Source organism: Syngnathoides biaculeatus, chromosome 5 (assembly GCF_019802595.1).
Source record: "Syngnathoides biaculeatus isolate LvHL_M chromosome 5, ASM1980259v1, whole genome shotgun sequence".
Taxonomy (NCBI): domain Eukaryota; kingdom Metazoa; phylum Chordata; class Actinopteri; order Syngnathiformes; family Syngnathidae; genus Syngnathoides; species Syngnathoides biaculeatus.
In genome coordinates this window covers 7047765-7075382 of record NC_084644.1, presented here as the reverse complement: position 1 = coordinate 7075382, position 27618 = coordinate 7047765, and the positions used below count along the sequence as shown (strand labels likewise).

The 27618-nt window shown below is 44.2% G+C and overlaps 2 protein-coding genes across 4 annotated transcripts in view; one reads left to right on the top strand and one right to left on the bottom strand.

Annotated features, from left to right (window-relative positions):
- glipr2l (GLI pathogenesis-related 2, like) overlaps positions 1-19812 on the bottom strand; it is a 39910-nt gene extending 20098 nt beyond the window's left edge. Inside the window, exons 1-3 of one of the 2 annotated variants that reach the window (XM_061818913.1) lie at positions 19673-19811; positions 7586-7800; positions 7400-7494 (exon numbers count right to left, since the gene is read on the bottom strand). The gene's annotated coding sequence lies outside the window, so the exon portion shown is untranslated. Of the gene's footprint in view, positions 1-7399; positions 7495-7585; positions 7801-19672 lie in introns of both variants that reach the window. The other variant, XM_061818912.1, reaches the window with a different exon arrangement.
- LOC133500348 (metalloreductase STEAP4-like) lies at positions 12446-27273 on the top strand. 2 transcript variants are annotated; one of them, XM_061818911.1, is made up of 10 exons: positions 12446-12848; positions 14969-15076; positions 16483-16553; positions 16631-16718; positions 19650-19928; positions 20106-20128; positions 20206-20316; positions 21452-21494; positions 21598-21762; positions 24875-27273. In XM_061818911.1, exons 1-10 carry the CDS (start codon positions 12642-12644, stop codon positions 25124-25126), a joined length of 1347 nt encoding a protein of 448 aa, XP_061674895.1. In that variant the 5' UTR covers positions 12446-12641; the 3' UTR covers positions 25127-27273. The 2 variants fall into 2 exon arrangements, with proteins under 2 accessions (XP_061674895.1, XP_061674894.1); XM_061818910.1 differs by having other exon boundaries at positions 12448-12848; positions 20034-20128.
- Positions 27274-27618: the final 345 nt, after the last annotated feature.

Genomic DNA, 27618 nt, shown 5'->3' with positions numbered 1-27618 from the left:
CCAAAAATGGGACGTTGGCCACGAGTTGGTTCAAAATTAAAAACTGGTAGATTTTGTGATTTGTAAAAAGTTCATAGTCACAATATTGTCAAATGAAGAATTTTACCTTTCTATTGGCACAATCTTAAAGTGGATAAACTTTGTGCATGTGTAATTTTACATCTGATGGGTATCCATCCATCCATCCATTTTTTTTAGCCGCTTATCCCCACAAGGGTCGCGGGGAGTGCTGGAACCTATCCTAGCTGTCAACAGCCAGGAGGCGGGGTACATCCTGAACTGGTTGCCAGCCAATCATAGGGCACATAGAGACAAAAAAACTGCACTCACAATCACATCCATCCATCGAGTTTCTTCACCCACCGCTTATCCTCACGAGGGTAGCGGGGAATGCAGGAGCTTATCCCAGCTGTCGACGGGCAGGAGGTGGGGTACACCCTGAACTGGTCGCCAGCCAATCGCAGGGCACGTCGAAACAAACAGCCGCACTCACAATCACACCTCGGGGCAATTCAGAGCGTCCAATTCATGTTGCATGTTTTGGGGATGTGGGAGGAAACCGGAGTGCCCGGAGAAAACCCACGCAGGCACGGGGAGAACATGCAAACTCCACACAGGCGGGGCCGGGATCGAACCCGGGTCTCGGAACTGTGAGGCCAACGTTCTCCAGCTGCGCCAGCGTGCCTCTCGTGACGGGTTTATTTCACCTAAAATTCGGCAGCGGTGGAGAAGTGACAAGTTCTGCTGGTCTATGCTGTTGATATCCATTTGATTCCACTCACTCCGTTTTCCCATTTTCGTGGTCATGGATCAGAGGTGGCCAGTGATAAGCCTGAAAAAAAAAACAATACTTTGAAGACAAAAACGGATGACCACGGGCTCGGGGAGGAGAAGGACGGCGGCGTAACTGAGGCCGGTGCACGCGTGTGGAATCGGAGACAAAATGAGGTCGGGGACTCGGACGCTCGGCGCTGATGAGAACACTTCGGACCATGAAAAGAAAAGCCAGAGGAAAATCCTGACGTATAAGATTCGAGAAGGAAAAAAAAAAAAAAAAAAAGGGCTGCACAGTGCCTCAGCTGGAAAGCGTTGGTCTCACAGTTCTTAGGTCCCGGGTTCGATCCTGGACCCGCCTGTTCTTCCCGGGGTTTTTCCCAGGCACTCCAGTTTCTTCCCACATCCCAAAAACATGCAACATTAATTGGACGCTCTAAAATTACCCCTTGATGTGATTATGAGTTTTCTCCATGTGCCCTGCGATTGGCTGGTGACCAGTTCAGGGTGTACCCCACCTCCTGCCCGTCGACAGCTGGGATAAGCTCCTGCATTCCCCGCTACCCTCCTGAGGATAAGCGGTAAAGAAAATCGATGGATGGATGTGATTGTGAGTGCGGTTGTTTGTCTTGATGTGGCCTGCGATTGGCTGGCGACCAGTTTAGGGTGTACCCCGCCTTCTGGCCGTCGACAGCTGAGATAGGCGCCGGCACTCCCCGCGACCCTTGTGAGGATGAGCGGCTAAGAAAATGGATGGACAAAAAAAAAAAAGAAATGGCGACCTATTAGGGAATCAACTGAAGCAGGGGTGTCAAACTCATTTTTGTCGCGGGCCGCATTGTAGTTACAGTTTCCCTGAGAGGGGCGTTATGTCTGTGAAATCATAAATATCTCTAACCGCATGTGGAATTTATGAAGTAGTTTTGAATCATAAATCAAGGGGATGCTTGCAATATCTCAATATTATCATTTAGCATACGACAATGGGAAATTTTGGTGCAGATTTGAGGAAAATTCACGGAAGTTGAGAAACAGTAGATTTGCCTCGGGGGGCCACACAAAATCATGCGGCGGGCCAGATCTGGCCCCCGGGCCTTGAGTTTGCCACCTGTGAACCAAAGGCCATTTCTTGGTGAGGTTTGCGGTCGAAGAAAACAGTTCAACCTTCCAACTTCCTTGTTGCAAGTCCGGCACGACCGTTCTTTCTGCAACACCCCCCCCCACCCCCCAATGTTAGAACAGCGAAGGGCACTAAATTCTCTGCCCCCACCCCTACGACCCCCCCCCCCCCACACACACACACACACAGGCAGACAGCGGTGGTCGGCAGTCATTGTGGAGATGGATGGGGGCGGTAAATAGGGGTGTCACGCCACTTTGATGGAATGAGGCAGAGGAGAATTCATCCTGCGCTTCCTCCAGCTCGCCCCCCCACTGACAGCATCTGGAAATAAGGCCTCGCGTGTCCGTATACACACAAGCGCGCGGGCGCCGCATTTTGCGCTTTGTACCGGGGCAATTTGTGCGCGCACGAGTACGTGTGTAGTCGCCCTTTTTTTTGTGTGTGCTTTTTCTCCCTCCCGGTGTTGTGCATCCCCCCCCCCCCTCCGGTTCTGGGAATTGGATGAAAGCGGCCCAATCTGGGAAGGGGGAAACGGCGATAAGAGCGAGACGGCGAGGAGAGGCATCTAATAGGGGCCGAAACATCTTTTCCTGTTCGGCGGCCATGTTCACACATCGGCCCCGAAAATACAAATCCCGTCGAGTCGACGGGCACGCTAACTTCTTCAAAAAGGAACAACCGATTGCTGCTAATGCCCCCCCTCGCCCCCCCCCCCCGCTCCAAGCAACATGCTTTTATCATTTGAATTGTCAGGAAAAGAGAGGAGAGGGGAAAGAAAAAAAAAAAAGAGGGGAAATAAATTGCCTGGCCAATATTGCTCGTAATTTGGCAAAATGATAGTATTGCACCCCGTTGTGCAGTGGACCAATTTCGAGCATGTGAACAAATATTATCCATAATCGCATTGAATCGTTGAAAAAAAAAAAAAAGTAACTGATCCGATTCGCCGTTACGAAAATGAGGCCAAGATCAATTTCAAACAATCATTGTGATCTATGTTCACCTCATTGAAAACATCTTAATCATCTCAATAAATGACTGAGATGATGTGATTGCAAAAGTGTGCACACCCCCAACAACTAGGAATGTGACTGTGTTCAAAATAAATGACTGAGATGATGGGGTTGCAAAAGTGTGCACGCTCCCAACCATGAGCAATGTGACTGTGTGCAAAATAAATGACGGTGTTGCAAAAGTGTGCACATCCCCAACAACTAGGAACGTGACTGTGTTCAGAATTAACCAAATCTCATTCAAACGTGTAAAATGAACCCAAATCTAGTTGAGCTGTTCTAGTAGGCTTTCACTTGAAGGTCATAATCCATCCATCCATTTTCTTTGCCACTTATCCTCACAAGGGTCGCGGGGAGTGCTGGAGCCTATCCCGGCTATCAACGGGTAGGAGGTGGGGTACAGCCTGAACTGGTTTCCAGCCAATCGCAGGGCACATAGACACAAACAGTCACTCACAATCACAGCAATTTAGAGAGTCCAATTAATGTTGCATGTTTTTGGGATGTGGGAGGAAACCGGAGTGGCCGGAGAAAACCCACGCAGGCACGGGGGAGAACATGCAAACTCCACACAGGCGGGGCCGGGATTGAACCCGGGACCTCACAACTGTGAGGGCAACGCTTTCCAGCTGATCCACCGTGCCGCCCCTAAGATAAATAGAATAGAATAATAAATACAGTAGACGTATCTAGAACTAGAGTCAAAGTATATTATATAGTATACAGCATATATATTATATTATATATATTTTTCTGTATTGAATGGAATGTGTTTGTTTCAATGAAGCTGATCACTTATTTTTTTTTGCATTTTTTTTCAAGTTCTGGCTCTAACATAATAATTTACAACAGATAAAAACAATTTATAACGTTCCTGTACTGTTTTTGAGCAAGGTCAGCATGCCGTTGCTATATTTTATCTTATACTATTTGGTTTCTACTAAAGTATTACAGCTAAAAAAATAAAGATTAACAAAAAAAAAAAAAAGAAGAGGAGTGGAGTCAGGTTACCGTGAAGGAAAACTATGCGCACAACACTCCGTTTTCATCGCAATCCACGCATTCAACTGTCGTTATGAATTCAAAAGCTTTTTATGCACGGATGCGTGCGCACAAGTAACTATCCCGTCTGGCGGGCCTTTTTTTCTTTCTCTCGGTTAAAATTGAATGGCCCCTCCCGCTGCGTGTCACTTGTGTTGCTGCTGCTGCCTCTTCTTCACTGCTATGCACCCCCCCCCCCCAAAACCTTCTCTATTTTCTCCAGGTCACCTCTATATATCACCCTCGACACATGCACACAGCTCTGACGGCTACAGTAGCCACCCTGACCTACTATTCCCCACCCCCTTTTTTTTGGGGGGGGGGGTAAAAAAAACTTATTTCATCAAAGGCTTGCTCTCAGGTAAAAAAAACTCACGACGATCTCATTAAGTGCTGCTAAGCGAACGAGATTTGAAAGGGGGGACTTTTCAAACACGCGCCTAACAGTAGTTTAGGCCAAGAAAATCAAAGAGGCCATCCCTGCAGAAGCCTCATGTATAATTCTTCTATTTTTTTTTTAATATTACAAAATAACGATTCCAGGAATCAGCTATCGGCCTTTTATTTTGCATCCGCTGTGAATGTGTATTTCCTGTTCGGAGCTGTACGAACCTTGGGTCTCCCACGACTCCCCTGATCAGTGTAACCCCATTAACTCCCATTAAGTCTCATGAGGACCCTCGGGAGGATCCTTTGGACTCGTCTTATCTATTTTCCGAAACACCACGGCCCGCTTTTCCGCTCACCAACCAAAAGTCGCGCACTTCAAAGAGTTGCGTTGCCGTCATGACGTAGACGCGGCCCTCGGCTGAGCCCCCGCAGAAGAAGAAGAGAGAATTCAAGTACGGCTGCCGGTTCTGTTACGTGTTTACATGTGTTGCGCCACCGTGTGTGTTAAAGTAGCAGTTGTTTGAAAATGAATCACGACATTGATGCTAAATTTTAATTCTACGGCGTTAAGGGGACATTTTTGTTGGATGAAATGATGCGGGGGTGTCACGGTGGAGCAGCAGGTAAAGCGTTGGCCTTACGGTTCTGACGTCCCGGGTTCGATCCCGGACCCGCCTGTGCGGAGATTCCATGTTCTCCCCGTGCTTGCGTGGGTTTTCTCCAGCCACTCCGGTTTCCTCCCGTATCCCAAAAACATGCAACATTAATTGGACACTGAATTGCCCGTAGGTGTGATTTTGAGTGCGACTCTTGTCTGCCTGCATGTGCCCTGCGATTGGCTGGCAAGCAGTTCAGGGTGTACCCCGCCTCCTGCCCGTTGACAGCTGGGAAAGGCTCCAGCACTACCCGTGACCCTCGTGAGGATAAGCGGCAAAGAAAACGGATAGATGGATGGAAACGATGCGGTTTGGTTGAACATTTTTGTGTTGAAATTCACAATGTTTCATTCTCATTTTGTTTCATGTGTCACGTCGACTGGGAGCGAGAAATAAAACAGCTTGAAGCAAGCACGCTTGGCCCTTATTTGAAGAACCAGCAAGTCAAAGATCAGGAAGGACGAATATTTTAAAAAGTGTGTGTACAAATAACCTTTTCATCCATTTTAGTGTTTCAAGTGTGTGTTCTTCCACATTCCAAGTATTTTCCCATATTGCGCGAGTGTCTAGAATGTATCCCCAACAATAAACGAGTGTTGCTGCATCTGACCCGAGATCTCAGTCCTTCGCCCTTTTTTTTTTTTGTTCGACTTTTATTCCAAAAGATGAACTGACGTCTGCGTACATCGCAAGACTTTGGTTCAAAGCATTCGCGTCAGCTTCTTATTTCATAAGGAGGAGCAGCTTCATCAAGGACACTCATGCGATTATTTTGGATATTCAAAAACGTGAAGCCGGTCTGCAGCACAAACTGATTTCAGCAGAAACATTTGCAAACACTTTTGAAAAAAAAAAACAATGGACAAGTTTTACAATGTAGCAAACTATTATTTCTATTTGCATTGCAATCTGAACGAACAGATTTTGTTCAACATTGTGTTGTACCCTGCACAATATCTCCTTTATCTCAATGTCATTGGCTGCTTTTTTGTCAAGCGCTAAGTTTCATCACAATGTGGCTTTCCAATCAGCGTTTGACAGTAAACACGGCTAAAGAACTTTCCAGAAGGGAGCGCCGGCAGCTCCTCAGCAGGGGAAGCCGGAGCGTGCGATCGAGTGACAATTTGACACGGGGACAACTTTAATCACACGTGACTGTCAAACAGTGACAAAATTTGGCAGTGTGTGGTCACGTGACCCAGTTAATCGTAACGTACCATTTGTGTTTCTGTTTGTTTTATTCTGTTTCATTATTTGGATCGGACTTTTGCGTACACGGGACACGTAATACAAAAAGGAAATTATGGACCTATCTGGTCATTAAATCATCAGTTCTCGCTATGCAAATGCTGTGCAGGCAAAAAGCGACAACCTCAGAAAACCGTAAACAGGAAGCTGATAGACAGATAGAGAGAGAGAGGGAAAAGAAGGATAGATAGATAGATAGATAGATAGATAGATAGATAGATAGATAGATAGATAGATAGATAGATAAAAAAGGAGACAGACACAAAGATAGAGAAAAAAGGAAGGATAAACAGAGACAGATAAAAAAGGACAGACAGATAAAAAAGTGCAAACAGATAAAAAAGAAGGATAAACAGAGACAGACAGATAAAAAGGACAGACAGACAGATATATAAAAAAGGATAAACAGACGGATAGATAGCCAATCCAAACAAAAACTAGATTGTAGAGCAATGCGTCAGCTGAGTGCTGAAGACGAAACCATAAGTGAAGCCAAATGTCCCCAAAACACACATCTGCAGCTGACGACGCTAATTATTCATGCGGTGCAATTTCCTCCATCCTGCCGCTCTCGTAAGTTCCATTTAACAAGCAGTCGGATCGGGACTCGCGTCTCATCCCCGCGCTCCACTTTCACAGCGGGTGCGCCAACGCTTCAACAAGGACGGATAGATCGGATCTGACCCATTACTTTTATAGCCCGCTAGTTCGGGAGGGGTCAGTCGGGAGATTTCGCTCGAAAGCCCTCAAAAGCATCCCGGTGATATACGGCAGACAACCGGCCACAAGCGCTTGCACAACTTGCGCGGGAAAAGTGGGGGGCGTCCAAAAGTAGAAGGCCTCCTTCCTGTCTACAAGCCGAAAAAGCACAGATTGCAACACTGTTCTCAAAGCTTGTCCAAAGCCAACAAAGTCCACCACATCATCTGCTGCCAAGATGCCAGCTGGACTTTATTTTCTTCTGTAATCCATTTAAAGCGCTCAGCAAAAAAAAAAAAAAAAAAAAAAGAGATTTTCTCCCCCCCCCTCCGCCTTCCACATATTGACATATTTAGAGCAAATGAAGCGTGTCAACAGTGTTGATTGCGCTAAAGTACATTTTACACGTGAAATGTACGTCCACAAGGTGACCAGAGGACGACGTTATCACTTACTTTGCTTTCAAAGTGTAGTTTTTCGAACTTTATGCTTCGCTTTGCAGCGCTGCGTCTCACTGGTCGTAGCGAGGACGCGCTGACGCTGGTCATTCCTAGAAATTGGGAATATAAAAAATATACCATTTTTGGCGTCTTCCATAATACGTTTCACAATTTGGCAAATAATGTAAAAAAACAATGTACCGTTACCACCAATGTACATGCATAACCAGATATGATACATTAAAAATGATCCATCCGGCTGTCCATTTTCTTTGCCGCTTATCCTCACAAGGGTCGCAGAGAGTGCCGGAGCCTTATCCCAGCTGTCAACGGCCAGGAGGCGGGGTTACACCCTGAACTGGTCGCCAGCCAATCGCAGGGCACATCGAGACAAACAGTTGCACTCATGATCACACCTAGGGGCAATTTAGAGTGTGCAATTAATATTGCATGTTTTTGGGATGTGGGAGGAAACCGGAGTGCCAGGAGAAAACCCACGCAAGCACGAGGAGAACATGCAAACGCTACACAAGATTGACTTGCTTGTTTAATTTCACACTTGGCGGATTTGGCGGGCAAGCAAAGCGGAGGCCCGCCGTACAATTAAAACGTCGATATTTCATTATATGTCCCCTTCAAGCTGCACGGCAGCTCAGAGTTTGAATCCCTGCACTACGTCAGCAGAGTAGCAGCTCTGAGAAAGTTTTTTTTTTTTTTTCGCTAACTTAAAGTCAAGATGATCGTAGTTTTTGCTTTTTACTAACCATTACAAACAATGCTTTCCTGTTTTTGACACATTTAATGTCCAGTTCGCAATTGTTCCTTTTTCCAAATATGAATTTTTGCTGGACTTCCCCCTTGGGCGCCTTTCCGTTGGATTATTCCCGCTTGGTCGCCTGAAAATTCCAACCGTCCAATTATCTGGACTGCGGTGCCAGAACGCAGCTGCCCCCCCCCATTCCCCCCGTTCCCCCACCTTTCTTTGTGACATCAAATCACACTCGACCGCACATGATTTCACTGTAGTTATTAATATTTAAATTTGTGCTTTCCATTGAATAATTGCTAGTTTTCCATGTGTTTGATTGCACATTTATCAGGGAGGTGGGGCGGGCATGGTGGATCAGATGGTAAAGCGTTAGCCTAGCAGTTCTGCGGTCCAAGGTTTCAATCCCGGACCCGCCTGTGTGGAGTTTGCATGTTCTCCCCGTGTCTGCGTGGATTTCCTCTGCACTCTGCCCCCCCCGCCCCCAAAAATGCAACATTAATTAGACACTCTAAATTGCCCCTAGGTGTGATTGTGAGTGCGGCTGTTTGTCTCGTTGTGCCCTGCGATTGGCTGGCAACCAGTTCAGGGTGTACCCCGCCTCCTCCCCGTTGACAGCTGGGATAGGCTCCGGCACTCCCCGTGAACCTTGAGAGGATAAGCGGTGACGAAAATGGATGGATGGATAACGACCTTCAAGTGAAAGCCTACTAGAACAGCTCAACTAGATTTGGGTTCATTTTACACAGGTTTGAATGAGATTGGTTCATTCGGAACACAGACACGTTCCTAGTAGTTAGGGGTGTGGACACTTTTGCAACCCCATCATCTCTGTCATTTATTTTGAACGCAGTCACATTCCTAGTTGTTGGGAGTGTGCACACTTTTGCAACCGCATCATCTCAGTCATTTATTTATCAGGGGAGCTTAGGCCTCTAATCATGGAGAGTGTTCACTTCATCTAGGTCGAACCCCCACTCTTAAACCTGCAGTTTTTTGCAGAATCTCGTTTTTTTCTTTGGGGGGGGGGGGGGATAGTACACACTCTAAAGCAAATGTCACATGTAACCAAAATCAATCATTTTGATTGTGACTAGTGAGATAGCATCGACTTGCAACTCTAACGCGCGTCTTTTTGCAGGCGAGCCAATCAGCGTAACGGCCTGCGATCGAGTCATCACCCTCCCCTGCTCGGGGCCCCGTTTAAAAAGAAAAAAAAAATGGTTTTTTTTTTAATTCTTTGAAACCCGTGTCATCATTTAAAGTGATTACTGCTTCCTTTCACTCCGGGTTTCAGCATCAAAAAAGCCGCCCACGCGCTGGCGGCGGACTCAAAAACAACGCGAACGCGGCAGAGGTTAAGCGGCGTCCTTCGCTGATCTCTGGAAGACAATTTGGAACACACGAGCGAGGGCAGACGATCGTCACGCCGCTGAGCCGCTTGAAAAGATACAAAAGTTCAACAAGAACACCACCGTTTGTTCCCTTTCTCCGTTTTTTCCACTCGTTTACTGATTTGACTTTTGCAGTGTGCAGTTTTTTTTTTCAGTTTTTAACCATCCATCCATTTTCTATGCCGCTTATCCTCACGAGGGTCGCGGGGAGTGCCGGAGCCTATCCCAGCTGTCACACCCTGAACCGGTCGCCAGCCAATCGCAGAGCACATGGAGACAAACAGCCGCACTCACAATCACACCTTGGGGCAATTTTGAGTGTCCAATTAATGTTGGATGTTTTTGGGATGTGGGAGTGCCCGGAGAAAACCCACGAATATGCAAACTCTGCAAAGGCGGGCCCAGGATCGAACCCATGTCCTCAGAACTGTGAGGCCAACGCTTGATCAGCTGATTCAGCGCGCCGCCAGTTTTTAACTAATACTAATAAGAGATTTTATAGATGGATTGACATCTTTTTTATCATCCACCTTTAAAACACAATATAAATCCCAATAAGTTGGATTCAAAGTGCCCGTCGTGATCATTTTTACTTTTTATACGATGACATTAGACTACCCAAAAAAAAAAAAAAAAAACATGAAAAACTGAGAACATTATCCATGTTCCAGGCCACAAGTCACAAATTGATTTCTGTTCCAGGCCACGCTGTCGTCGAGGATTCCAAGAAAGAACCATTATGACTGCAAAACTACATTTATCAAGGTCCAATTTACCTGTCCGGATTATGACACTCACAAAATATGTTTGTAATCTCTCATGTGAAGGCGATTTGCAATTTTGGAGAAAATTTGATCAAGAAACAAAAAGGTAGATTCACATGATTTGCTTTCTGCGGGCCACATGAATGATGTGGCGGGCCGAATCTGGCCCCCAGGCCTAGAGTTTGACACCCGTACTCTCATCTCTGTTCGCATGGACTTGTGATTTTTTTTTTTTTTTTCATATTGCTCTTTAAAACAGACACAGACTTGCAGTTATTTAGGATGAAGGCACTCCTTTTGTTTTGGGCCCACAATATCTCCATTTTTCTAAAGTATTGCGTTTGGAACGATTGACTTTGCCATGCCAATCAATTTTCAAATATGTCGTCACTCGAAATTCCCCATCAGGCGGTCGCATCTATTTATGCAAGTCACACTTGGCCTCGTGCAGGAAACGCGATACATAAATAAAAACTGCCCCGCCTAATTGCCAGTTAATGGCTGTTGGGGTCTCGGGCTAATTACAGCGCAGGAAAGCACATCGGCAATAAATTTCATCCCTTCCACCCCGGCGCTCTGTTTGAGTCTCCTCCACACCGGCGTGGACTTTTGTATCGCGGCGCAGCTGAGGGAGTAATTACAGTGTCGTACAGGTCGCGGGGTCAGCCTTTCACCTTAACTCTCTCCGACGCTGGAACATTTCGAACCGTTTGGGAAATTAACGAGGCCCGCTACACCTTTGAAACGAAGAACATGATTTACTAACATTAAAGTCGCCATTCACCGGCAAATTGGTTGGTCGTATCGCAACATAGAACCCATCCAGAGTGAAGTCTTGTATGTGTCAAGCAGACCAGGAAAAGCTCTTTCGTGTTTTTATCTCAAGTAGACTTGACTATTGTAATGGTCTTCTGACTGGAGCCCCCCCCCCCCCCCCCCGAGGAAAAAAAAAAAAAAAAAAAAACCAAAGTATTAAACAGCGGCAGCTCATTCAGAACTTCAGAACAAAGCGGTCAGAGCATATAACGCCAATCCAAAAGTCCTTGCACTGGCTTCCAGTCAGCTTTGGAATAGTTTTTAAAGTTCTGCTACTGGTCTATAAATCTCAAAATGATTTAGGTCATGAACACATGAAAGAAATTCTTCCGGAACACAAACCCAGTGGAGCTCTGAGATCGACTGGCTCGGGTCAAATAGTGGAGCGCAGAGTCCAAAGCAAAGCTGGCGAAGCAGCATTTAGCTATTATCTTCTTGCTTTCCTTTCGGCTTGTCCCGTTAGGGGTCGCCACAAGCTGCGCACAAATGGAAGAAGTTGCCAACAGAGGTGAGGTCAGCCCCAAGTGGGAACGTTTTTAAATCCAGGTTGAAAACTCTTCTTTTTTTTTTTTTTTTATCATGCTTTTTAGAATATATCCACTTTTTTGATCATATTACTTGCACTGTATCAGGTTTTAACTGTCATTTTAGAAAACAAATATTTTGTTTGTCATTTTTATTGTTAATTATCCCGTTTTAAATGTTTTATCGCTTTGTTTTCAAATGCTTCAATTACTTTGTGTATGAAGTGCGCTATACAAAATAAATTTGCTTTGCTATTAATTAGTCGGTGAGCACTTGTGAGCATTTGCTTACCCTCTAAACAGAAGTGTGGCTTCCTTTTGGTCACATGTGTTAAAAGTATTTATTTTTTTTATGGGGGAGAGGAGGGCGTTTTGGAACATTCCACTTTGTGTCCAATCCGTGTTGGCTAATGTTTACCATAACTGTCTCTTCAGGAATATCCGATATGAGGCAATTGCAAAATATATATATATATATCTACAGTTGGGCTTAAAACGATTTCACAATACAAGAAATACCAGAAGTATTGGGAACTGATGTTTTTTTTTTTTTGTTTTTTTTTTTTAAGAGACAAAAATGGTGGTTTCCCAGAAGATATTTGAAACCAGACACACACACACACACACGCACACTCGCACAGCAGCGTTATTATGGGTTCAGGACAAACATGCACCTCCCACCTTTTGGCACAGAGAATCACAGTTGGGAAAGACTTCACCCTAAGCCCATCCTGAAAATGGGAGGGGGTGCGTGCAGGGTGGGGGGTGGGGGGGTTTAAAGCAAATACAAAAACTCCATCACCCAAATCTGAGAGTCAACAGAGTGATGTGGCAGAAGACGACATACATGCACACTACGCATAAATAGGATCGAGAGGGGATTTGTTTTCATCGGGATATATTTGTTGATTGTTATTTGGAGTTTCCGGTGGGGAACGGTTGTCGACCATCAACAGGTCGGTCGCTGCGGACTTTGCCGGGGAGACGAGGCCGATGTCAAAAGAGGGGAAGCCGATGAGCGTGTGTCTGCATCCTCTGGGAGGAGGAGCGGCGGCCGCCCCGGAGCGGCAGCCCGTCTGCGTTTTTGGGACGGGAGACATGGGACGCTCGCTGGGCCAGCGCCTGCTGCAGACGGGCCACGAGGTCGTGTACGGCAGCCGCAGACCGCTCGGCTGCGGCCCACTGCCTCGAGGAGCTCAGGTGACGTTTAAAAAAAAAAAAAATCCTAATCATACCGTAACTCTCTTGCCGTGCAAACAAACAAACAAACGCACCTTATCAGTTGAGTTGAAAGTCCCTGATAAGGTCTGCGTTTTCGATATTTCTGCTGCTTCGGAGCATTTGGTTTTTGTTATTTTTTTTAATGTTGACGAAATATGTGCACATGCATATGTGGTTACATAATTCTGGGACGTTAAACATATTGTGGCTGTCAAAAAAAACCCCAACAAATTCCTCATCATTTTGTGGTGGTTTCCTGGACTTTTGCTGCATAAAGGCCGGTTTGTTTTCGTTTTTAGGCGCCAATGTCACCATAATTTGACATTGCATCATCTCTGTTTCAACAAATAAATTTTCAGTTGCACGTGATTAAATTGCGGTCAACTAATTTAGTCACCTCCTCTTTTCTTGAAAAGTAATCACATAATATCAGCAAATTTGAGATATGTGCAGGCCTGCAGGTGTCAAACTCATTTTTGTCACGGGTCACATTTGCAGTTAAGTATTCCCACAGCGGGGCTTCACGACTGTGAAGCCATATTATTATGATTATATCATCATCAGTTCATTGCTGCTGCAACAAACTCATGGATAAATAGTTAAGAAAACAAAAACAAAAAAATCCTCATATATATATATATATATATATATATATATTTTTTTTTTTAGATTTTTGGTCCAGATTTTCTCAAGAATGCTGGAATTAGCCTCACACGATTGACATTCGTGGGCCACAGATAATTTATCTGGTGGGCCAGATCTGGCTCCCGGGCCCTCGAGTTTGACACCCGCGGCCGAAGTGTAAATATTTATTTTTTCCGCAACGAACGACCGGCAACTATTTGCTGTTTCAGCCTCCATTGAAGAATCGTATTGAATACATCAGAGGGGCTCTTAAAGGGGCAGCGGCTGTGGAATGATCTGGGACACGTGCAAAATAAACAATCGGGATTATGAAAGTAGAGTAGGCATTAATAAGTACATGGATTTTTCTTTTTAAATCAAATAACCGGTGGACATTAATGTGCAAATGTTACAAGATCTTTCCATTGTAAGAGTTTGTCACGATCGCTGAATGATTCCGATGAAGACATCGAAGGGACTTTGTAGCAAAATTAGGTAAGCGAATGAGTCACTTACAAGGTTGCGTCATTCTGGGAACTCGGGAAACTTTGCAGGTACTAACTTGAAATACAGGCTGCAACGTTGTGATTATTTTACCTGTTCAGTGGCCTTCTTCCATGAAGATGTCATTTTAAAATAAATATAATTTGGCTGATTATGGAAAAACTAATTGTGCTTTTGTATAAAATTTTGTATAAAATAGAATGAATGCCACTTGCTTGTTGTAACTTTTTTTCACCCCCCCTACCCCCCCAAAAAAAATTAAAATAAAAAAATCTGACCACATGAAAATCAATCTGGCAATTCAGAATTTACAGGGTTGAGGTATATTTTTTTTAAATACCGTAATTCCCGGACTATAGAGCGGACCTGGTTACAAGCCTCACCGAGTACATTTGTAAAGGAAATACCATTTGGTACATACATAGGCCGGAGCTGTGTAAAAGCTGCAAGTGCCCACATTGCAACATGAGATATTTCCAAAGAAAGACGGTACACAGAAAGAGTTTCATGCTAGCACAGTGCTAACGCTAGCAACGCTAGCGCGGTGCTAACGCTAGCGACGTCCTAAAGCTAGCGCTAGCACTAACCCTAACAGGGCTGGTTAAAATAAAACTTACTGGTAAATATCACTGAGACACGCCAGTAACACAGCAGCAACACGCTAGCGTAGCGCGAACACAGCCGGTAAAGTCACTTCCTCGGCACATATATTCCACCGGTCTCATTCTTACCTTTTCCACTCTAGTGCCCCCTTACAGCCGTTAAAAAGAATGTACAAATCAACCGCATCATCGCATAAAACGCAGCGTTGAAAGCGTGTGAAAAAAGCTGCGGCTTGTAGGCCGGAAATAACGGTAAATCATTTTGTCTTCAGCTAGCTTTCCCAGTGAAAGTTTTGTAAAATGTCTACTGCAAGTGTGTGTGTGTGACGGAAGTGTGTAACCACGTGTTTCGTTGTGCGTCCAACGCAGGTGATGAGCTACGCGGCCGCATCCCAGTTGGCCAGCGTGGTCTTCGTATGCGTACACAGAGAACATTACGGCTTCATGGAGACACTCGGGTCACAACTGGACGGGAAGGTATTTATTTATCTCGACTAATGTGCACACTGCGCTATTTAAAAAAATAATAATAATAATAATAAGAATAATCACCAACACGCTGGTTGCAGAAATAGCTTTCGGAAGGCATCCGTCGAATCCGTCTTCCGGGAATTAAAGGTCGAAATTGTTTCTAAGTGCGCTCATTAATGCTCAAAAAGTGTTTCGCACATGCAGCTACTCCATCAAAGAGTCAACGGGAAACTTTTCATCCACTTTTTTTTCTTCCAACTAAACATTTAATTGAGGGCGGGATGGTGCAATCAAGTTCCCTGAATATGGGAAAAAGCCTGCAAAAACTGGACTCGTTAGGATGAACAATATTTGCGGCTTTAATTTGTGGTTTGTTGAGAAATACTGAGAGTAACTTCACAATGAACTGCATTTTATTTCAAACCAAAATAAGCTTTGTGTACACATATGTAAACTCACATAGCAAGAGTTCAGGTTAGGGTTTTGAAAGATGATGAATCGGACATATTTCTGCGATATGATTGGGTTGATGGGTTCCGCAATTCACATCATTTTCTTTGTATTTTTGTTCATTGACAATTTTATTTACTTTATTTTTTCCAGTTTGAATTTGAGTAAACAGTTTTCTTTAACCGCATCGACTGAGTCAAGGATTACTTTTGTTTCCTCTTTTGTGGTGCAAGTAAAGAAGGGATGAAAGAAGGCAAGATTAGCCCATTGAGGAAACTACACCTGGTGTGACGGTCTGAGCGGTCGATAGATAGATAGATAGATAGATAGATAGATAGATGTAGCCAGGCAATCGCATCGATCAGTCAGCTTCCAGTTTCACTCGACGATGGGCTCAGCGGACCGTCCAAGGTCAACCCGGTGTGACGGTCTGAGCGCTCCCCCGTGCTGAAAAGTCTTCTTGTGATCAATACGCATGCGTAGCTAACAGGGGAACTCTGGGTACGTAGCAGACGCTTACTGGGAAATCCCCCGGTCTCATAGTTCCCCTTCTTCTACATGGAGGGAGCTAACATACGTTTTTCCCTAACCTTAAAACAAAAGTTGATTAAAAAAAAAAAAAGCTACACACATATATGTACATTCTTTGTGTTCATCTTTCTGAGACGTCCATAGCGAACATGAACGCTCAGCGACAAGTTGTCGAATGGCACATGTTGAAAGACCGATGGCGATGTTTCAGACATGCCGGAAGTTTACAAAATACACGCGCATGCGCATTAATCACAAGGAGACGTTTCAGCACCGGGAGCTCTCAGACCATCACACCGGCATCGGTGCTCGCCCGTCCGTACTCCTGGGCAACCTCACAAGTACCTCATGTTGTTGTTTTGTTTTGTTTTTTGTTTGTTTTTTTTCCTCAATTCAGTCCGGCAACTATTTGATTCTGTTTCGGTGCTAAGGTGCTGGTCGACGTCAGCAACAACCCCGAGAAGAATCTGTACCCGGAGGCCAACGCTGCGTATTTGCAGAGGTAAGAGCGCCCGAATCCCGCCCGTTCAATACGCCCACCTCCCGACTTTGGACTGACCGACAACGTTTTCCGTGCAGTTTACTTCCCGGATGTCACGTGGTGAAAGCCTTCAACACCTTGTCCGCCTGGTCTCTTCAGAACGGACCCTCAGACGCTTGTCGACAGGTACAAACTCCGGGCTGCCCGCTTGAAGTCTGCATAGCAGTAGTACTGACTTTTTTTTTTTTTTTTTTAATTTGTAAAGAATCTCCAAACTAGCAACAAATTCATTTTCTGGCATTTTCAAATGTTAAGCGTCCAGATTTCGAGGCAATTTATTCCGGAATTTCAGAGCTACAAGCCTTTGGCAAGTGTCCGATGTGCCCCCCCCCCAGTGGGGTGCTGACCAACAAGTTCAAAATAATGGAAAGAACCTCCGTCCAAATGATATTATTAACTCATTTTGAAGTTCGGATCAGAGCGCTCGCGGGCGGCGGTGGCGGCGGCCAAATTCGACGAGTCGGCCTCGCGTCTTTGGTGCGGGGGGCGCGTCAGATGCGCCCTTGAGTCAATTAACTCCAAGTCACTCTTAGATCTGAGCATCCCGTCACGTTTCGCTTTCCCGCCTCTGTACTGCGAAACTGCAGCATATGTGAGTATTTTTTTCGTTTCATTCGGATCCGTTTGAACGCTCCCGAAGGGCCGCCAGGACCATATGCGTGTGTGTGTTTGTGTGCGTGCTCGTTTTTGTGTTTGTTAGTCTATTTGGAGCACTGTTAGAAAATTGTTCATTTTTTTTTTTTTTTTCAAATAATTTCATCCTTGAAGATACATAAATTACTTTATGTAAGGTGCACCTAAGGGACAAAATTAAAGTAACATAAATGAGTACTGGATTATTATAGTGTTACACATTAAGAACAGTCATAAGAGTGTCAGAGTTGTATCAAACTGAATTTTTAAATATGATAAGTTTTGAATGATATTGTCAGACAGGTATTGATTGATTTAATACATTTATTTTCTATGGTTGTAGTTTGCATTACTGTAAACGTCACTGCAACACACTGAAAGCTATTATTTTGTAATTCCTATACCAATTATTAATCACTTCATTAATTAATTCATCATTAATCATCAGTTATATAATGTGCCTGGCTGCAACCTCCAACACAAATATAGTACGTGTTGTGTTTTTAATTTAATACTTGGCTGATGGTGTCACTTGAGATTGAGGTTTCTTATTATCTCAGTCAGGGCTGAGTTATTGCTTATGTTTTGGATCTCATTGCATTTAATGTTGCATTGAATATTTACAGCGTGTTGACGCCGTCGTCGTAAGGTAGCTAAATCATCGAAATGAGAATTATGCTGCTTTGAACGTATATGAAATATTATATAGAGATGGTTATGTTCCAAAACATTTCCCTGTGATTGTATTATGAGGTTTATAGTGGAATTATTATACTATTGTAGTGGAATTATTATTTATGTTCATTTTCTTGTCACCGTATGCAAGAAGGGAACTTTTTAAAATTCTCCTAATTCAACGAGCTAAATATTTTTTTCCCAATGTAGCAAAAGTCTGATTGCATAGTTTATTATTTATGACCAAAAATGGAAATTATATGAAAATAATGCAAAATTCTGTAATCCTTTTACTGTTTGTTTTGGATGAAAAAGGCTCTAATTTTATGAAGTTCCTTTTATCCTACAATAACTCTCAGCATCTTTTGAACGTGAGTTCTGGAGGTTGCCTGCCACGGAAGGATACGTGTACCTGTACTTGTATTTACTGCATTTGTACTTCAAATGTTGCATCGAGCCGCCGAGGGAGTACGAATGGGGAGGGGGAGGTGGAGCCCAAGGCGATCATTTGGCAAATTAACATGCGAACATTCATTATGCACAGTACCTGTTTAAATACATAAAATCAATAAAACAAAGTGGGAGATTTTCTCGGGGAGAAAAATAAGGCCGAATGGTATTGGAACAGAGGATTAGTATATATTAGGTAGTACCGTAATTTTCGACTTTTTTCCCCACACGCTTTCAACCCTGCGGTTTATGTGGCGGTGCGGCGAATTTGTGCATTTTTTTCTAACGGGCGCATGGGGGCACTCAAGCAGAAAAGGTAAAAGTGAGACCGGTGGAATATATATGTCGAGGAAGTGACTTATACCGGTCCTGTTTGCGCTGCGCTAGCGTGAGAGCTGCGTTAGCGTGTTGCTGCTGTGTTACTGGCCTGTCTCAGTGATATTTACTGGTAACCGGCGCTGTTAACATTAGGGCTAGCATTAGTGCTAAATTTAGCACGACGCTAGTGTTAAACTCTTTCTGTGTACTATCTTTCTTTGTAAATATCTCGTGTTTCAGTGTGGGTTTCAATGTGGGCACTTGCGCCTTTTACACAGCTGTATGTATGTACCAAATGGTATTTCCTTTACAAATGTACCATATTTTCCGCACTATAAGACGCACCTTCAACGAATGGCCTATTTCAACACTTTTTTCACATATAAGGCGCACCGCATTATAAGGCGCACCACAATATAAGGCGCATAGAATAGATACTACAGTAGAGGCTGGAGTTATGTTATGCATCCATTAGATGGAGCTGCACTAAAGGCTCAATACTGATCCGCACCGGATTATAAGGCGCACCCTCGGCTTTTGAGAAAATTAAATGCTTTTAGGTGCGCCTTATAGTGCGGAAAATACGGTACTCGGTAACCAGGTGCACTCTGTAGGCCGGGAATTACGGTATATACAGTATTAGCATCGTATCGAGGCTCCAGCACTCCCCGCGACCCTCGTCAGGATAAGCGGTGAAAAAAAGGACGGATAGATACTATAGTATCTTAAGTTATACAGATGTAGTTTAGTATAGGTTTAAAAAAAAAAAACCTTAAAATAATCAATCTTTACCACATAAATATCTGATTATTGATACCAAAACTTTTGTAGCAAATATTGATCGCCTCCAACGGCACGCTGTGACATTTTCCCATTTTCTCTTCCAGTTACCCCCCACCCCCCAAAAGAAAGCATGACTTTATGGACCACATTTCTATAACTTTGACTGTATAATCCCGCACGTGTGTGGTTGTATCGCAGGTGTACGTGTGCGGCAACAGTACCGAGGCCAAGCGGGCCGTCGCCGAGGTGGCCACCAAGATGGGCCTCGCCGTTTTGGACCGGGGCTCTCTGTCGGCGGCCCAGGAACTGGAGGACTTCCCCCTGCAGCTGTTCCCCGAGTGGAGGCTGCCGCTCCAAATCGCCGTCGGCCTCGCCGCCTTCTTCTTTTTCTACGTTGTCATCAGAGACGTCGTGTACGCCTACGCGGTGCAGGGCAAAGACATCTCCTTCAGAATTATGGTCTCCCTGGCCAACAAGGTCCGCATTGCTTCCTTTTTCTTTTGAAACTATATAAAGTACGCAACCTTCGGGTGTGAAATAAAGCAGCTGCCGCGCGGCCCGCGCGCATTGTGCGTCTTTTAGGTGTGCCCCATCGTGTCGCTCATCATGTTGTCCTTGTGTTACCTGCCTGGCATCATGGCCGCCTTCCTGCAGATCTACAGGGGAACCAAGTACAAGTAAGACGTCGGAAAAGCAGGCGATCGGAGCGTTTTGGTACTTTGCTCAAGACAAAAGACGGCCATTGCTCTTCCAGGCGCTTCCCTGATTGGCTGGACCGCTGGATGCTGTGCAGGAAGCAGCTGGGACTGCTGGCTCTGGGTTTTGCCTCTCTGCACGTCCTCTACACGCTCATCATCCCAATTAGGTGCCTTAAAGTTTAAACTTCATTTATATTTGCAGGGATACAGTTTAGAGATGAACAATTTATTTGACATTCAGGCTAGTGCATATTTCCAACCAAAGGATACCGGTAGTCATTTTTATAAATAACGAACTAGGTTAAATGAATGAGGAGGTGTGATAATAATAAGGTGATAATGGGCAACACTGTGTAATTGGATTGTGTTCTGCAATAAATAGTGACATGTGGGTTAATATTATAGTAGTAACCCGACCAATGGCAACAATTTACGCTCTAAAATCAATTTATCAGCAAAACTTTTAATACATTTGTCATCCGAGCGCTAATGTGGCGTAAATCCTTAACCCCAACACAGTGAAAAGGAACTGTTTGATTTCATTGAAAGCGTATAAATGTGTAACGAACGGGCATTCATACAACGACAAAAAGATTTTAAAGGAAAGGCAAATAACATTAATGCAGGTTTTCATTCGGCTTTCATTCAGCAAAGGGAGGAGGAGGAAGTAAAAAAAAACGCATAATTCGTCTTATTCCTTGTTCTCTATCAATTTGGAGTCATATGTTACACGCGGGCGGCACGGTGGAGCAGCTGGTAAAGCGTTGGCCTCACAGTTCTGAGGTCCCGGGTTCGATCCCGGACCCGCCTGTGTGGAGTTTGCATGTTCTCCCCGTGCCTGCGTGGGTTTCCTCCGTGCCCTCCGGTTTCCCCCCACATCTCAAAAAACATGCAACATTAATCTGACACTCTAAATTGCCCTTAGGTCTAATTGTCAGTGCGGCTGTTTGTCTCCATGTGCCCTGCGATTGGCTGAGCGACCAGTTCAGGGCGTACCCCGCCTCTTGCCCATTGACAGCTGGGAGAGGCTCCGGCACTCCCCGCGACTCTCGTGAGGATAAGCGGCGAAGAAAAGGGATGGATGTTACACGTGAGAGCACAATTTATTGAGATGTTGTCTAAATCATTCGCAGTGAGTGCGAAATTATAATTACATTAAAATCCCCCCCAAAAATTCAAGCTGGCATCGTTAGTACCAGATCGCAGAAAATTGGTAGGAAAGAACATCAATTTGTTGCTTGCACCTTACCAAGAATATCGATTAATGTTGTTTTTTTTTGTTTTGTTTTTTTAATCTTATAGATATTATGTGAGATTCAAGGGTTGGGACTACGTTATCACGCAGGTAAAATGCCGCCTGTGAAAAGAATGTCAACCTATTCTCGCATAAGTACTTAAAGCCTTGTGGTTTTTTTTGTTGTTGTCATGTTTTTCCTTTCCGTGTCTAGGTCAAGGAGAACCAAACGTCAAAGTTCGACACGACAGTGGCCTGGAGATCGGACTCTTACCTTTCGGTGGGCATTTTGGGATTCGGCCTGTACGTCCTGCTGGGAATAACATCCCTGCCTTCCGTTAGCAACGCCCTCAGCTGGAGAGAATTCAGCTACGTACAGGTAGTGCCACCCCCCCCCCTTCAACCCCCACTTCCTCTGACGCCATTTTAGTCCGTGCTGACCCTCAATACAAAGGTCCAGTGTGCCGCGCGCGGCCCTGCAAAATCCCCGCGGCCTGTTTACCGAAAACATTGGCAGTCGTTAACCGGTTGCAAAACGTCTGCGGGTTTTTTCCCAGCGAGGCTCAAGCTGTTCCTGCGCTCGGCAGCTCCCCGACAGACTTCTCATTATGCAACCGCGCATGAGGGCGACCGCGTTTGCGCGCGTGGCGACGCGGCGTCGTATTAAGCGTCCGCTGGAAGATTTCGGATGAGGCAAAGGCGAGCTTGTGTCACTTTGTTACACGCGCGCCGGCTCACAAATGAACCTTTGAAAGGGCACCGACTGCACTTTAAAAGCAGTTGTAGTTGCCAAAAATGAAAAAAAATACAATATATATTTTGAAGTACATTTCCATTTTAGAAGATTTTTCTTTTCATGGATGAGAATGACCAATTTGGAAAAACACTGAAAATGTCTGGATTAGGTATGAAATTTTTTTTTTAATAAAACACACTGTTAAATGGTGACCTCTGCTTACTTCTAACAGTGTAAATAAGGGCAATCATAAAATTTTGAAAAACAAAAATGACATTTTCAGCTGAAAAAACTCGGAATTCCGTGAATCCGCGGAAAATTCTCATCCCTGTCTTTTTAATTGACTGGGAAAAATCATTTTCCAGACCTGTTGTCAGGATGGGAGGGGTTTCGAGTTCCCCTTTTTGTCATTCATTATTGTTGTTCTTATTTCTTCAATCAGTTCTGTTAAGTCTGGCTTTATTGTTTTGAAACAGGCCTTTCGCATTTTCTGCATTTTTCCGAATAATCACATCATTCCAATGTAGGTTATTATTTCTCCCTTTAGTCGAGTTTGTGCATCAATAGATTTTTGTGATTGTTGTTTTTTCTTCAACGCGCCCTTCAGGGCCGCCTCAACGATGACGGCTTTTGTGTTCTTTTGATTTCAGCCGCCCTCTCTGAAAGACTTGCGGGTTGTTTGCCTGTTTTGTGTGTTATTGCGTGCCACAATTTGAGCACAAAAAGCCTTCAGTCCTTTCCAGTTCAACTGGTTGATTGACAATCAGGCACTTGAGGCTCACTTATCAAACAATAAAGTGCCACAGAAGCTGTGCTCCACTTAAATTTGCATTCAGGTATTAAAAAAAAAAAATAGACAAACGGCTTGACACCTTTCTGTCGCCAACAAATTTGGCAGTCACCGAGTATGGAATACAGGCTACTAGTATATTGTTGGGGCATTTCAGACAAATGAATATGAGCCAGCTTTGGATCCGGGCTTGCCCCTTGAAAAATTGCGAGCCGCAACCGGCCTGATGATCCTCCAAATGCGTCCGTGCTGAAAATAATTAGAAAGGAACGGTCGCTTATCCACTTTCAATTTGTCTGCTGGTAATATTTTACACTGTGGTTGAAATAAAAAAAAAGAAAAAAAACATCGCTGAGTTTCACGTGGGGTGGAAAATTAGAGGAACTACTGGACGTGCAAGAAACGAAATGTATTGATGACCCCCAGGTTAGATCATGTTGATTGGCTCTGAACTGAGCACATTTTATTACATTATACTTCAATAATTCATGTTTCCACAAGTTTGGCAACACTTTTACGTTTTTTTTTTTTTTTTTAAACTTATACTTTCGAGTTTGACCACGGGCTGTTTTGCTTCACAAAGCTTGAATTGAGTTTTGAGTGGGGAGGTTAAATGAACAAACATTCCAGTCTTCTTTGACTACTCTGGACCTTGGGGGAATGGCAATAAAAAAAAAAATCTCTCGTAAAAGTAAAAAAAAACAACAACAATATATATATATATATATATATATATTATATATATATATTTTTTTTTTTAGAGGATTTTTCTTTTTAATTGACTGGGAAAAATAATTTTCCAGCCCTGTTGTCAGGTTGGGAGGGATTTCGAGTATATATAAATTCATTTTCTTTGCCGCTTATCCTTACGAGGGTGGCGGGGAGTGCTGGAGCCTATCCCAGCTGTCAACGGGCAGGGCGGGTGTGTGTGTGTGGAATGTGAAAATGAGCTTCACGCGACACACTTAAATTTATGAATGACTTAGTTAGGGAGGCCAATTATATTTCATGTTGGAGGAAAAGGCCACAACGACCCAGACTAGAGAAAGATAAATGCTAAAAAGAGTTGTTGTGCATCCCTCCGACCATCTGATTTCTGAGCCGCTTATCCTCAATAGGGTCGGGGGAATGCTGGACCCTATCCCAGCCAACGTTGGCCGGGAGGCGGGGTACACCCCGAACTGGTCGGCAGCCAATCGCAGGGCACATAGAGACAAACAGCCGCACTCACAATCACACCAAGGGGCAATTTAGAGTGTCAAATTAATATTGCATGTTTCTGGGATGTGGGAGGAAACCGGAGTACCCAGAGAAAACCCACGCAGGCACGGGGAGAACATGCAAACGCCACTGAGGTGGGGCCGAGATCGAACCCGGGTCCTGAGAACTGTGAGGCCAACGCTTTGGATTGTATTAGCATTGGAGCCTCTCAATTTACCCTAGGAGCGATTGTGAGTCTGACTGTAGTCTGTCTCTACCGCAACCGGTTCAGGGGGCCGCCCGCCTCCCGGCCAACATTGGCTGGGATAGGATCCAGCATTCCCGCGACCCTTGTGAGGATAAGCGGCTCAGAAATCAGATGGTCGGAGGCATGCACAACAACTCGTTTTAGCATTTTTCTTTCTTTAGTCTGGGCCGCTGTGGCCTTTTCCTCCAACATGAAATATAATTGGCCTCGCTAACTAAGTCATTCATAAATGTAAGTGGGTCGCGTGAAGCTCATCTTCACATTCCACACACACATTTTGTCTTTAAATGAGAGCGTTAGTTTAAATGTTAATGTTATTCATCAAATGTACCGTAAGTTCGAGGCAGTCCCTCAACGTGGGTCACTGGCTTGCATCTACAAGCGCTTTGTCCGCGTGCAGGCGAATATACACAAACGCAAAAGGTTAAAATTATGCGCTTTGCAGCACATAATTCTACGTACCGAGTACGCTGATTGCTCCCGTTCTTGTATTCCAGTCGAAGCTGGGCTACCTGACTTTATTCCTGTGTACCCTTCACACTTACCTGTACGGCTGGGACAGGTTCCTGCGGCCCTCCACGTACAAGTGGTACATGCCGCCAGGCTACGTGCTGAGTCTGGCGGTGCCCTCTGCGGTGCTGGCGCTGAAGCTGCTGCTCCTCCTCCCTTGCGTGGACCGGACGGTCACCCGCATTCGTCGGGGCTGGGAGAGGACCGACCCCGAGGAGGAGAAAACACTGTTAACGTAAGAACGGCGCGGCGGAAGACACAGGGGGTCGGGGGGGGGGTCGGAATTGACGGACATTAACAGTGAAAACAGATGGCGATTTTGTATTTGGGGCAAGCGGGGAAGTGCCCCACCAGGCCTCGCAGATGGCACTTGGGTGACTTGTTGCTTTTTCTCACGCAGCAGTGATTCAGATGTGAAATTATTGGACATTAAGAAAAATCATAATCTCAATTTCAGGGATGAGAATGACCAATTTTGGGGGTGTGCCCCCCTTCGGGCGTGAACATTTTTCATAAAACACACTGTTAAATGGTGACCTCTGGTCACTTCTAACAGTGTAAATACAGGGCAATCATAAAATTTTGAAAATTTAAAATATGAGTCCAGACAACCAAAATAATTTTGCCAAACTTCAGACATAAAAATGTAGACTGAGGGGAACTTATATCAAATAGGCTACTGCACTTACTGGTTAAACTTCAGAAATAAGCACACAAGTAATTTATTTATATACTGTGTGTATATATATATATATATATATATAATTATGAGACACAGAGAGAGAGAGACATCATGAAATTTAAATGTGAGTGATAAAATGCATGATCTACAGGGCCAGTGCTACAGATAGGCCTAATGTTTTTAACAGTTGTCAATGATATAATTGAGAAATTTACGTCCATCTTACCTTTGGGTTTCCCGGTTCGGATACCCTCCTGGATATTTTTTGCTCCTCGGCTTCCATAATTGATCGTATCGGAACACAGAGTGCACAGCACTTTGCCGGAAAGGCCCACTTTTTGTACGTGTTCGGTTAAAGACGTCGATACAGTTTTCATTCCTATCTGCACAATTACACATTTTTCAAGCCATGCCCATCTGAAACAGTTTTTCACCCCGTGTTTTTTTATCAATTTCCCCGGCACGAGCTTCATCTTTTCGTTCCAAGACTTTTGCCATACTGGCAAACATGAAGAGCGCTTGATAACATATGTGTACGTATGTCTATAAGTTATATCTCTGCTGTAGTGAACAGAATGCTACTCTGTGAAATGTTCGCCAAAAAGCTGCCGGAAATCGTAATGTTGTCATTACAAACACCAAATTCAATGCAAACAGATAGCAACGCCGTTTTCCGCTATCACGGCTGCGACTAATTTCACGACGAGTGTTGCCGATAGATGCTAGCGGCAGCGAGTCTTGACCACAGCATCATCCCTTGTCTAGCCGTAACCCCCCCCCCCACACACAAATTTTCTCAACACGTTTCACGAAAATGACATTTTCAGCTGAAAAAACTTCAAATTCCGCGAATCCACGGAAAATTATCATCCCTGCAATTTATAGCATGATTTTTAAGGTTCGTCAGTGTGATTTTTTTTTTTTTTAATGTGTCTGCTTTGAGGGCCGTCGGGTATGAAAGTTGGATAGCATTTTATTTTTAAATACTGGGTGTAGCGTCGCAAGTAATCATTCCCCATGAATTCAGCCTTCAAGTGGCTGTTAAAAAAACAAACAAAAGAAAAATTCAAAACATTTCATTGATTATATGAATTAAAATATGCGTTTGTAAATGCAAATAACCGGAGGCGAACAAGTATCCTGTGCTGTAGTGGTGTTTATTATTCTGCTGCCTGGTACTGCACGCATGGATGGACACTCGTGAAAGTATCGAGAAAAGCTAAAGGGCAAGCCACAATATATTAAAACGTCAGTCATGTGCATTTTTTTTTTTTTTAATTTACCGGGAATTTGTGTAAATCTCTTGCGGAATCACCTTCCGGACTGTTCTTTGAATCGTGTTTGCCTTTTCAAAGCTCAAGTAAATAAAAAGCATCTGGACGTCAGCACGTTGCCGCAACGGGCATCAGTATCATAAGCGTCAGCCGCACGGTTCCCGAGCAGATATTACATAATTTTGCATCGAGGCCAGAATGCGAGCACTTTGAATTCATTTAATAACATAATTTTCAAACATCAAAGGAAGAAAGCATACTGGGGTTGAAAAAAAAAAGCAATAATTAGTACAGTACGGTTCCCTTGAGTTTTTTCTTTTCATTTGTGTAATGCATGTTTTTTTTAATCTGTCTGTTTCCTTAATTGTAATTATTTTTTGCTTTGTCTGTAGAGGTATTACTTATTATTAAAAGAAACTATAAAGTTGCAGTGTGCTTTTCATTTTTTCCCCCCCATCGGGGTGTTTGTGTGTGTGTGTGTGTGTGAGTTCGTGTTGGTCCAATCTAGTACTTCCACTGCTTTTATAGATGCGCCCACTTTCTCTAGTGCTTATCCTCATGAGAGTGAAGTGGAGCCTATCCCAGCTGCCTTTGGGGGAAGGGCGAAGTACACCCCGGACTGGTCACTGGCCAACTGCCGGGGACAATTGATAAAAAAAAAAAAAAAAAAAAAAAAAAGAAGCACTCACATTAGCGTTTAAGTTGGAGGTGGGACTGCATCAGAGATCCGCTCTGAACCCCTTCCTGTCTGCGGTAGTAATGACAGCTGAGGTTA

Bases quoted from the DNA above. Each gene is read 5' to 3' on its own strand.
- LOC133500348 (XM_061818910.1), top strand. From the start codon at position 12,642: ATGTCAAAAGAGGGGAAGCCGATGAGCGTGTGTCTGCATCCTCTGGGA. The intron at 16,719-19,649 runs GTACAAACTCCG...GTTGTATCGCAG, and splicing joins CCTCAGACGCTTGTCGACAG to GTGTACGTGTGCGGCAACAG. The intron at 21,763-24,874 runs GTAGTGCCACCC...CTTGTATTCCAG, and splicing joins GAGAATTCAGCTACGTACAG to TCGAAGCTGGGCTACCTGAC.